This window comes from Solenopsis invicta, chromosome 1 (genome assembly GCF_016802725.1).
Source record: "Solenopsis invicta isolate M01_SB chromosome 1, UNIL_Sinv_3.0, whole genome shotgun sequence".
NCBI lineage: Eukaryota > Metazoa > Arthropoda > Insecta > Hymenoptera > Formicidae > Solenopsis > Solenopsis invicta.
This window is the reverse complement of record NC_052664.1, coordinates 25,733,262-25,746,576: the sequence shown is the minus strand read 5'-3', so window position 1 is coordinate 25,746,576 and position 13,315 is coordinate 25,733,262. Positions and strand designations below refer to the sequence as shown.

The 13,315-nt window shown below is 36.3% G+C and overlaps 1 protein-coding gene across 1 annotated transcript; it reads left to right on the top strand.

Annotated features, from left to right (window-relative positions):
* The first annotated feature begins 4,010 nt into the window (after positions 1-4,010).
* LOC105202011 (protein odd-skipped) lies at positions 4,011-11,867 on the top strand. Its single transcript, XM_011170353.3, has 2 exons — positions 4,011-4,947; positions 7,545-11,867. The coding sequence occupies exons 1-2, from the start codon at positions 4,400-4,402 to the stop codon at positions 7,885-7,887; spliced, it is 891 nt and encodes a 296-aa protein (XP_011168655.1). The 5' UTR covers positions 4,011-4,399; the 3' UTR covers positions 7,888-11,867.
* Positions 11,868-13,315: the final 1,448 nt, after the last annotated feature.

The following is a 13,315-nucleotide window of genomic DNA, read 5'->3' as shown; positions in this document are numbered from 1 at the left end:
TGGATAAAAGAAAAAGTTCAGGACTCATAAATATGTACTGCTGTTTCAAAGGAGCTTTAATCCGACATGTTAAAGAGAGGGACTAGGGGAGGGCGTGTGTTCTAGCAAGTATACGTTCAATTTGGTAGTTCCAGTACCTGTGTAGTTTTGCAAGGAGTGGCAGAACGCAAACGAGAGAGAGAGAGAGAGAGAGAGAGAGAGAGAGAGAAAGAGAGAGAGAAGGGGGAAAACGAGGGAGATAGATGGATGACGGCGACGTACAAAGACGCTTCAGGGGTGACGAGAGCGTGCGAAGGGGGTGAACGGGCGGCGAGGGGATCTGCCTGCCTGATGGAGCTTGAAACTGAATTAACCATCCCCGCCCGGGGCCCGTGATCTCGTCGCAACCTCATCTCGGCGACCATTATATTTGTCTTTGTATGCTAAACATTTTGTGGAATTATACGAGACAGGTTTCGAAGAGTCGTCTCTCCCTCTACATACTCTATCTCTCTCTCTATCTCTCTCTCTCTCTTTCGCTCCTCCTTTCTCCCCCAATCCTCCCCTCATCCCATCTCCGCAGCGTGATCGAGAAACGATAACGATTACAGAGTATTCCTCTCTTGTGCAAGATTACTTTCCAGGCGAAAAGCGATCAGTGAAATACCGTCAGTTTTCCATGCGCTTTTTTATGCACGTCGAAAGAATTTACGGGCAGAACTGGCACTCGTGTTCAAAGAGTTTGGGGAAATATCCTGATTAAAAAGAATCGTGTTTAAGACACGAATCAACCAAGTATCATTGAAATGTTTCTCGTGTCATAGTTCGTGAAAAGTATTTTTACGCTGATTTTTATCTATGAATAAAATATTGTTTTTTTGAATTTTGCATGTTTATCGAACAGTGAATTAAAAATTACATTTGATAAAAATTTATACATAAATTTATATATAAAATTAAACCTAAACTCAAGAATGTAATTGATATCGTTATTAACAAAGATATCGGACATCAAATCGATCAAAGGATTCGTAAACGAGAGAAGCAACATGATATTTGAAATAGCGCGCTACGTCATTTCACGCCATTAACAAAAGCTTCCTTCTCAACTCGTGAATGTGGACGTGGCTTCTTCGTCGGTGTCACGCTGTCTGTACCGTTATAAATCGATAAGTCGATAAGATAATCTTTACCACATATTGTTACCGATAATGATACAGTCTATGATATCTTACCGCGCACTACACAGTTGGAACATTTGTGTTAAATTTAACATGTATCACGTGTCCAAAATGGTTCACTCAAATTTCTGTTAATTTGTGTTAATTTAACACGAGATGAATATGTTAGAAAATAACATAAACATTACGTAAAAAATTAACATAAAAATGCAACTTTAATGCAATGTGTAAATATATTGCGGAAACATATTATTTTACTAAAATTAACATTTATAATCTATTGACGTTGTGCAATTTATTTATTTATCTTAAAATTAAAATTACATTATTTTTATGTTATTTGCTCATTTATTGTGTTACTTTAATATTAAAAATTTAAGTGCTGAATTTAAAATATTAATTAATAACACAAAGTATTAAAATGACGTAATCCTGCTATGTTAAACTAATATTCAAGTTCCAAAATTCAACACAAAATTTTAACAAAAACCAATTTTAACATAAATACAAAATATTTTCTACTGTGTAATTGTCGAAATTTCCTTTATATTTATTGCGTCAAAATGACATTTTTAATTCTATTTTATTAGGTATTAGATAAATTCTTTCCAAAATTAAGTTTTAAAAAATAAGAATTCTTATTGTGTCTATTTAGCTTTAAATATGACTCTCTCTCTCTCTCTTTCTCTGACTTTGAATTTGAATTTTGTTTACTTTATGTACAGATACAGTTATCTCGCACTAAAGGTCAAGCATTTATGCTAAATATATTTATATCAGATATAAAGACAGTGATGTTTATAAAAGCAGATATTACGTGTCGTTATCTTAATAAAAATTCTCTTAATTCCAACGTCGCTTCAGCGACTTTTAATAGCCGAAGATGTGTATAATAATAACGACTTGATGCCGTAAATATCGTAAAAATCGATCGTTTACCAAACAGGTTTCATCAGTTTGTTCTCATTAATACAGCTCAACGTAAAGATTCATCTTCCCCGACATTGATGTAAATTCGTGGTGAATATATCGGTAGCATCGATATCCCAAATATCATGCTGTGCTGCATCGTTAACGTATAATGAGATTACTGGACCATATGTCGGAAAGAGTATTGGATGAGGACGAGGAAGATGGATTATGCTGCTAAAAGTAAAACAAATCCTTGTCCCAATTAGTAACACTATACGACGAAACAATGTAGCCACGCGTTATTAAGAATGATTAATCGATTGTCGTCGGCTTTCGAAAAACCTGAAAATTTTTCTGAAACAGATTTCTAATTTTCTACATATTTATTTGATAGAAAATTATATAATCGATAACGAAATTTTCACTGAAAATGTATATAAATTTTTACAGAAAAATCTATACGTGAGTAATACGAAATTTTTGAAGAAAATTTGTTTTATCTATAAACTGTCTTCTTTAAACAATGAAATAATGATAACATATTTTGCTTTCTACGTTTTTCATCAGTACTATCTCGAAATGTTAATAGAGTTGTACTACAAATTTCAAGATTATGTTTACATGGATTATTTACCTCATGTTTAGACGAATCTTTTTCACGTAGTTAATATAAGCAATGTAAAATGTTATAAATTTGATAACACAATACAGAAAAGAGTAAATAAGTAATCTTCTTGAATTTGATAACAGACATAATTTGCTTACACGAAGAAACAAAATTTCTTCATTTCTTCGTGAATTATTATTTTTCTTTTCCATGTATGTAATGTAGATTATTCATATTTTAGGCGTAAACGTTCAACTCTGGTTAAAAGTAAGGCACAGATCTATTCGGTTGGGGCACAATAACAATTCGCGTTGTTTCGCGCCGTATGCCAGTGGCGCCATGTTGTTTATACACTAATGGTTCGTGATATGTAATCCCTATCCACGGTAGGGGTGGTTTCGCGCCCGTCGACCCTGTGGTTGGCTCGCATGAAAACTTGCGTGAGTCGATTACCCGATGCACCATGCTGGAAACGTGCTCGTCCGTTCACTGCAATGGAGTTTGTAATAACAGAATTGTGCCTCGAATTTCACGCGCATATGCACGTGTGGGTTGTACATACGCAACGCGCGGGGCTTTACCTTCGCGTATGGAAAATTACCGTTTATACATTGAAAAATACATTTTTCTCATTGCACGATTTTATCGTAGTCGAGAAAAATTGAGAAAAACTTCTAATACCAGCACATACCAATAATATCAAAAGCCCCTTAGTAGTTCTCACAAACACGACTTTCTTTCTCTCTTCTCGAAATTTCAGCAAAGAGAGAGAGAGAGAGAGAGAGAGAGGGAGAATGATATTTAAATTTCAAAATAAATAACTTTAAAATAAATATCCGTTAAGTACTTTTTTCTGTGAGCCCCGCTGTGCTCGTTAAATAATTTATTGTCAAAGAGATACATGTAAGACACCGATCGGTGCCTTTCTTCTTTTTACGAAGGAAGAGCTTTCACTCATTACTTATTGCCCCTGGTATCCGAAGTTAACGAAGTTATACAGTAATTTACACGGAGATCACACGTAAATTTTACGACATACGCGTGGCACACACGTTCGTGCCACGTTCATTTCATCTCTCATCGGCGCAACATTTTCAACTTACGTCGTAGCAGCGGCAAATACTTCTTCCCTTCCTCCCCCCCCCCTCCCTCTTCTACCCCGATCCGCCGTCCGCCCCCACCGACGCGTCTTGCGGACGCGTGGCGACGACGGCGGCGGGAGAACGCGGTTGTCCACGGGTGGGTAGCGTCGCGACGCCCCGGGGGTCACCCCAACCCGGAAGCTCCGCCCCTGTAGAAGTCGGGCCGCCAACCGGCGTATCCAGCGTACGGGACACGGTAGGAGGAGCCACCGTGTCGTCGTCGTTGGCGCCAGGTAAACGGCGATCCTGGGCCCGGCCGTGGCACTCGGTCGCTTAGTATCGCGCCGACTCTCGAGTAAATATCTTCTTGTTCCTTTTTTTTTTCGGGATCCCTTTCTCTCCCTCTCGCCGTTCTCCGGACCGCACTCGCGGACTTTCGTCATCGCACACACGCTTTCGCTTCCCGCACGTAGGTCCCGGATTCGAAACAAACGGAGACCTATGTGGATCTCGCGAGCGAGGCGTCGATCGCCCACGATCGATCATTCCTGAAGTGACGATCTCTTTTTCGGAGTTTTCGGAGTCGACCGGTTCTATTTTCGCCTTTGACGCTCGAAGGTGCGGGAGGAGACGCGCAGATGGAGACGAAAACGGAGCCGCTGACGCCGCCGCAGACGCCGCCGACGATCGACAGATCGATGCATCAGCATCAGCATCAACAGCAACAGCAACATCCGCAGCAACATCCGCAGCAACAGCATGTGGTTTTCTCAACCTCGAAATGGGTCAAATCGAACTTCCTCAACGGCAGATATATCCAGCCGCAACACATCCAGCCAACGCATAGTGCCAGCAACTATCAAGCAGCTCTCATCGGTAATTGGCTGAAGGAAACGTCGGCCCTGCTGACGTTTCGGGGTTGCTGCCCCCAGCGGCCTTATCTCTGCTATCAGGGTCATCCGGGGGTATTTCCGGTACCGCCGCCGCCGCAGCCGCCGTCGTTTCTCGCGCGAAGATCGACGGGTCAGAGACCCAAGAAACAGTTCATCTGCAAGTTCTGCAATCGGCAGTTCACGAAGAGCTACAACCTGCTGATTCACGAGAGGACGCACACCGACGAGCGACCGTACTCGTGCGACATATGCGGGAAAGCCTTCCGCAGGCAGGATCATCTGAGGGATCATCGGTAAGTTTCAAAACACGCCCTTTAATTCTGCTGATCCGACGACGATAATACGTCGATGATGACGTTACATTGACGTAGGACAAAATTACGTTCGCATTTATAGTATGAACAAGAGTTGTAAAGTAGGGTTTCTCTAGTACATTTATAAATAAACAAAAAATATTTTTTTAAGCTCTGATATTTATCCTTATTAAATATTTATATTTTTAATAAAACTCCCAAATAAAAAATCAATTGAAAATAACAAAGGAACTAAAAACTATCTTCTAAATTGCGTTTAAAATGATTATTAACCACAAAAATGAAATTCCGTAGTATTTACTATGTCAAATCACAATTATCTTTAATTCTGTCTGTAATTAATTTTCTAACTTCTGGAAATTCTTGGCCATTCAAGCTCAATTTTGGCTTCTCAAAAGTTAGCATTATTGAAAATCGTTATTCTCTGTTTTGCAAGTAAAAAGTACGACTCTGTTTATTAAATTCAATTAATCTGCGATAGTAAATACGCGAATATAAATTTGAATCTTAATTTAACTATTTTGATTTTTCCACAACTGAAATTAAAAGTAAGTAAAATTACATCTAAATTGAAATACGAGATTTTAGAATAAAAATAAAAGTTAAAAAATGACACAACGCGGGAGTTGAGGATTTGTACAATAATATAATACAATAATGTAGTAAAATAATACAATTAACGGATGTAATAAAGCAATAAATCATATGCATCGTTTAAGAGCATTTTGAAAAGGTCCTTATGGATAATGTCCATGAAGTTCATAAAGAAACTTTGAAATTTTCTTTGAATGTACCCATATAATTTTTCATAGATTTTTTTCTATTCTTTTTTTGTACCTTGTCCTTGTCACGCGTTTGGAAAAGTATCTATTAAGTTTTTGCAATTCTTTTACCTTCAGGAAGTATAAAATAAATATTTCATGGTGCATTTACTGATTGGCACAAACATTGGCGGTTCTTCAAAATAACATGATTTTATAAATCTATACTTTTAAAAATTTATACATATTTAATTTAATTTTCGATTTTTGTTTTAAAAAAGTATATAGAGATTGAATTGGAAGAAAAATCTTTTTCAACACGTTAAAGTTTTTAGGAAATACTTTGCTCAGTCTAATAGGGACCTTACGCAATCAATGATCAAACACTGATCAATAATATTGAATCAGCAATATTGACAGTATACCTTTATATTTTTATAATTTAAGGTTATTTCTGCGATTACGACATCCATGATTGTGAAACTGTCAGAAATACTGACGCACATCCTCTTCACACAACCAGTATTATTGTCAATATTCCTATCACACAGCAGCGATACTGATACTCGAAAATCAAGAAATTTAGAACATCAATGTTCTACATCAATCCACCAATTAACTGTACATGGATCAATCTATTCTGTATTGTTTATTTGTTGTTACTGACAATATTATTGACCGTATAAGACTCCTATAACAGTTTAATTTTATTTAGAAATCAATATTTTAAAAAAATGTTTGATACATATGATATTGTTTATCTGTCAGTTAATAATCCAAAAATATTTTTTTTATCGTAATCATCATGCTTTGAATATCAGCGCAAAAATTCATTGTAATAATTGATTTATCTAGTCTGGTGTAATTATCAATTGATTGTTATTACCGTCTGACTGTTATAGTAGACTAAATAATTTTTTATAACGAGTACGCACATCGCCCGCGGCCCATCTATCGATTGAGACTTATATTACCATGACGTAATGTCAAAATATTTTTTATAATTTAAAAATATTATACATAAATGTTATAACAAATATTAACAGCAGCAGATATTATATAATATTACATTTCTGCAGCAATTATAAAAATGTGTTATAATGAAAATATATTTAAAATTTACATATAAAATAATATTAGGCATCAAGATCCACTACTTATTTATACATATATTGTTTGGAAACACATCTCTCGAACGATGTCTTAAACGTTTCTCAAGCATCTCTAAATCACATCCTCTGTGTATACGAAGGAAAAGAAAACAAAATTAAAAGTTCGTATATCATCAGCACGTATCATAAACACATAACTTAACGAAAGTTACTATTAATGATTTCGGTAATTTTATACTAATATCAATTTTTTGTGATGAAATCGAAAATATAATTTCCTGCGGTGACAGCGAAAGTTTTATTCCGTTTAAAAAATTACGCATAAAGGTATCAATGCCGACTATATTATCACTTATCGATATCGATACTTTGTATCATGCGCATCCTTGTGAAAACAGGAGATATCAAGTTGCTTTATAACTTATTGTTGATAATAGAATCCACATGCAGTTATATATAGATTAGAAATGGAAGAGAAAAGTTGACATTGAACAGGGATTACCAAGCATCACAAAAAAAGATCAATTTACAAGATAGAAAATTTTGTAAGATTTATATTATATTAGAGCATAGATAGGATACATGTGTAATATTGCATAATTCATGTTGTCTATATAGTCTATAAATTTATCAGATTCTACGAAAGAGTAGTTCAGGTTTGTGACAAATTCCTTTCAGGGTTGACAAATTTTTTACATTTTAGATATATACACAGTAAGGAGAAGCCGTTCAAATGCAACGAGTGTGGTAAAGGATTTTGCCAAAGCAGGACTCTAGCGGTTCATAAAGTCATGCACATGGAGGAATCGCCGCACAAGTGCACGATATGCGGCAAGAGCTTCAATCAGAGGAGTAACCTAAAGTCGCATCTCATGACGCACGAGGTTCCGCAAGACCTCAGGATCGAGACCTCGGCGTCGTCGGATTCAAGGATCATGTCGTCAGAGGTCAGACAAATGGCAGAGCGGGTGAGCGGTCTCCTGCCAATACCGAAGAACAGTACGCACAAGCTCGGCTTCACTATAGAGGACATTATGAGACGTTAGAGACTATAGCTCTTTCTAATTTTTAATCTGCGTGCACTTTACCTCTGCGTTTGCTTTGTATCACATTTTCTTATTTTTCGCGCGTTAAAATCTATTATGTACTTTATTATTATTGGAATAATAATAAAGTGTATAATAGTTGGAAACTTTATTATTATAATAATTGTATATAATTTGTGCACTCTTCTAGCACCAACTGGATTGGCTTCAAGAGTGCCGAGAGAAATAATCGGTAATGATTTTTCATGTTTTACACGATTCAATAAGCGAATTTAGTTATAATTTAGCTGCCTTTCTGTTGATGCCCATTCTTTTCTCTTTCCTTGGACCGCTCGTTATTTTAACGAGCTCTTTCTAAAGTACGTGACGCTTTGCCTCAAAGAACCTACAATGAATATAAAAAGAATATACTTTCTAAATGCTGAACTATTATCGAAACTTTTTTCCTTTTTGAATAATTGTTATATTTCTAACAATTAAAAAATTTCTATAATTAATTATATATATTTTCTTACAAGAATTTCTATAATAATTATACTTTATTTTAAACTGTTGGCCCGTCAATTGCAATCGTACTAAATTTCGACAATTAATTGCGCGAATTAATTGCGCGAACTTTTTCGTATTTATATTATACAGTAAATAAAATTATAATTATATAATAGTATAATTATAATTATATTTATAGCATTTATTATATGTGCCAGTTCTTGAGGCAAAGTATCGCAAGACTTTTCTTTATACCTGCATATCAAACGCCACCAGTATAGAGGAGAGTGCATCAATATGAAAGTTGGCTCAAAAGTTGTAACTAATTCGGATCACTATTTTGTATTAATTACACAATTGTCATAATTATGCAAAATAATCGCTAATTTATATTTCAATTCTGTAAGAAAGCTTACTTTTGGAAATATAATAATAGAATCATTTAGTTTTTCGATTCAGCACTTTGTTTTTTCTACAAGTATTATTTCTTCTTTTTTTGTACATGAGCAAACTGAAAATACGTAGGCAAACTGCATTTGTTGATAGACCGACATTCTTCGAAATTAATTCAAAATGGATGACACGCAACTACAACATGACACTGTAATTACAAAGAGCAAAATTACAACTTTGAAGTTTAAACAAACACACATTACAATGAAATAGCTAATATTAACGGCGTTAGTAATGACACAAAACTAGCAACGATAGGCTCTTGTTCGCAGTTTTATGCAATAGCACGGTACTTTAAACAGAGACGTTGCAGACTACTATCAAATACAATTAAAAGATATTAACTTGATATAATTTGCGTTTGCTCTTAGAGAGTCTGTTATGTCTAGTCAGAATTAAAATTTTTCTAAAATTATCTTCCTCGCGTATCTCGTTTCTCCCACAGAGTAGATTACGTGAACAAGATTGTTTCAAGAGAACTGTTGTTGCGCGTATTAATGTAAATTTTCTATTTTAATACATGCAAAAAAGATTTTTGTTTTATTATGTGCACGCAGATTTTCGTGTGTATATTCTTCTCTTTGTAAATATGCTTTGCAAAAATATTTATATTACATCGTAAACGCATATGAGTAATATTATATTTATATTTTAAATGTATAATTAATATTATATTTATATTACATCGTAAATATTATAAATATAATTAATTATATTTATCTTGCATATTTATAGCGAATATTTATACTACGTTTAAGAGTAAGTCTTGTGCATATTCATCGAATCTTTTGATTCTTATAAGAGAATTGTATATGCGTTTATGTGCATAATGTTCCACGAATAATACCTTTTCGAAGATGCGACAAAATTCAGAGGCAAAAAATTGCACCATGATAAGACACTTTGTCGTAAAACAACGATGGTATGTAAATCTTTTGCGTCAACCCATACAGCACACCTTTATCCAAAGGATAAGAGACGCACGGACGTCCTTCGAATGTCGTACGGACGTCCTTTAGAAACGTCTGTGCCGTGTGGGAAGTGGAACGGTCTGTATATGTTTCTAGATATAACGTTATATTATTAGATGCTGTAAACTCATAGTTCACACACGAAAACAGTATTCACTGCACGTCGAGTCGAACTTTTACCGCGCGCATTTCAATTACTATTTTCTCTGACTTACGATGCTGCTGCTCTGCCGGTGCATTTCACTTTTCCCATTAGGTATCAGTACCGCACAGATCTCGCGTGTACGATCGTTGTCAGTCGAGGATACTCCGACGTTTGTCAACATTATTTATTCTCGTCGTATATCGAGAGAAATCTTGGATTCCACTCTTTCCATGCGCGCGAGCGCAACGGAGTCTCTTCTTTTTTTCTTCTTGTTCCTTGACGATTCAATACAACCAAATGCACAAAATCTCGATTAAGAACCATGAACTGCTCAATCAGCAAAGAACGTTTTTTAAATGTTTTTTTTTTTAATATTTAAAAAACATTGTTTGCTGATTGGGTGACAGATGAGAATATGATCGTTCGAAGTTGAACGCTCGACTTCTTATTTAACGTAACTCACGTATCTCTATGTCACAACGTTCCGTAAATCTTTCGTGTCATACGTCTCGCTCTCAAGTAACGCACAATATCGCAGTCACATCAAATTGACGTAAAAAAAATTCAGCGAAATTTTCGTCAAAATTTCAGTAAAATGACATCATTTTGATTTCACCGTGAAAATCGAGTGTTTCTTGGACATTTGAACGCATGATGCGTCGTGAATGCATGTTGGATTAGAAACGAGGAATAGTCGTGAAAAACGATACAAATTTAATTACGCGTAAATCACAGTGGTACCGCGCGCGAGAAGATCGTCCGAAAGTTTCACCAGGTTTCAAAAGCGTACGGTATCCAGTTCTTAAAGTGCATTCACGATTCGGCCACGAGGCGTCGAGATAATTAATCGTTCCTCGACGAGACAAGGATCTGTGCCGGGAGGGTGCGACCTTACCGTACCTGTCGTGTATATCGACGGTGTTAATCGAGTCTCTCCGGCCGCTAGATATCTCTCCGTTTCCCGTAAAATTAGAAATTTAGATCAGATAAGGGCGAGAGAAGGGAGTAGGAGGACATTTCCTGGCCGGTTAGCCGCGCCACCTTTCCCTTCGATGCCACCGGCGACCCATGGACGGTCCCACAGATTTCTTTTTCTTTTAATCTAGAAAAAGATACTGCTGTGTATGCCATCCGTAGACCACCCACGTCTTTCACGTACAGGGTGTATACGGAACTTTCACAATTTTTCTCACATTTCTCTCTTACATACATTGTTCGATAAATTTGGAATTTTTCCAGGCATTAGAAAAATTTGATGGGAGAAATGGCTTTTTTCAATATTTAATATCGACGATTGGTTAAAAAAAAAAATTAAAATTTTATATGGATATAAGTTGATTATATTCAGTTACTATATTAAATATTCTTAACAGAGTTTTGAAATCGAAACATTAAATATTAACAGTTAAAATTATGTGAACGGCAATGACTAAAATCTTGTTGAATTCTAGCTAAAAAGATCGAGCCTAAATTCGTCAAAAGATACATATAGCAATGAGAAAATACTCGGCACACCCTGTATATTCGATTTCGACTTGATTCTTTCTTTCTGAATTTCATTTAACGCGCGTGTTTTCCAGTTTCGACCCGCACGTTGAGTTACCACTAATTTAAGATCGTTGTAAATATTTATATTCGTGTAGATAATCTGTCTGTAGGTGTGAACTGTCTTCTTCAGTCGTGTAGTTTCGCGTCGTTCTCCGGTCCGATGAAGTCACTTGTGCTCTTATCGGCGCGCTGAATGTATAGAAGCGCATTTAAACGACTCTAAATATTATCGGACTCAGCGCGGTTATCTGTTATTGTATTTACTTGATCATACCAAATAGAATGAGAGGAACAAGAGAATACCTCACGCTAGTCGTAATGTACATTTAAATGTTGTTGTTATTAATTGAAAATAAAAATTATTCCAAACGAAATGGCTCCTTAAAACGTAATGACGTAGTTTCTGCGCTCCTACGTAGTGACGTGAATTTTTGACTTTCCGTAGGTTCGAGAATCTCCGTCTCCATCAATTCTAATTTAATCTAATCTAGTATAATTTTTAGACCTGTTCATGTAATTTTACACACTACTTTTAATTATACGATTTGTGACAGACATGTATATGTATTTGCATTATAAATTGTACAAATTTTAAACTTGCTTATGTAATTTTACATACTTTTTTGCAGTGTACAACGCACATTTTTGCTCCGATTAAAAAGCTGCGGAGTAATTCCGTGAGTATGACTCGTTCAAAGAAAGAAAAAGAGGACAAAGAGAGAGAGAGAGAGAGAGAGAGAGAGAGAGAGAGAGAGAAAATGTTCGACGTATCGGGGTTCAATTTAATCTCGCGAGAGTAAACAAGAAGTAGTTCCCTCAACGATCCCTTTTCGACGCAAGTCGTTACGTGGATCTACGGGAACGAGACTGGCCATCATTCCGGACTTTCCCGACAATAGCCGGCAGTTAACGCGCTTGCCGGTCAGTTAGTACTGTTTAACTTTAATTAATTCTCGCGCCTTCCACGGACAATAAAGCGTGATGAAATGCCGTACAAACAAGATGCTGCGTCCCTTCGCTCCTTCATCATCGAGCTAATTTCGAGCCTTGTCGTCACGTTATTTGTTCGTTTTCTGCTTATAGACCTGTCGATAACGCGCTTTTTCCACGTAATTTTAAATTAAATTAGCAGGTTCAATATTGATAAATCCGGTGCAATAAAATACGTAAGACGATAGCAATCGTCACTGTCGAATCTGTACGACTTATAAGCGAAGAGCTTATTACAATATTTATCAATTAGCTTCCAGAAAAATTCTTATCTTCAATTTATAACAATTTTTTTCCTCAACGCTTGCGATAACAATATTTATTTATTTGAAAATATTCACGTAAACATTTGAATTCTTCGATTCCCTATATCGAATGGTGCCGAGGCTTGTTTCAGTTTTGCAACAAAGCTATTAAACGCGTATGCGCGTCTAAATTTCAGCAACCGTGCCAATTAGCTGTCTCTGTAATTCTAGGATTCGAAAGATTAATCGGATCAGCGTAACGTGTGAACAATAATCGCGCGAACCGGTAATTGTCGATAATATTTTTGGATACAAAGAGATGATATGTTTCAGAAAGTAGGTAGCCAACGAAACGTGGGAGAGAAAAGGTGGGATGGAAAAGGAATGGAATGATGAGTGGAAATGAATTTCGTGAGAGAAGGAAGACGAATGGCGAAGGACCGTCCGACTGTACCCTTTACCGTTTCCCCCAGGGGGACGATTTAATTCCAATAATTACAATGTTACGGTTCCTAGTATTCTGCCCAGAGCATAGCGACTTGTCCCAGGGAGGAGGTTAATCGTTTTCCTAAATCGCGCGCGCGCGC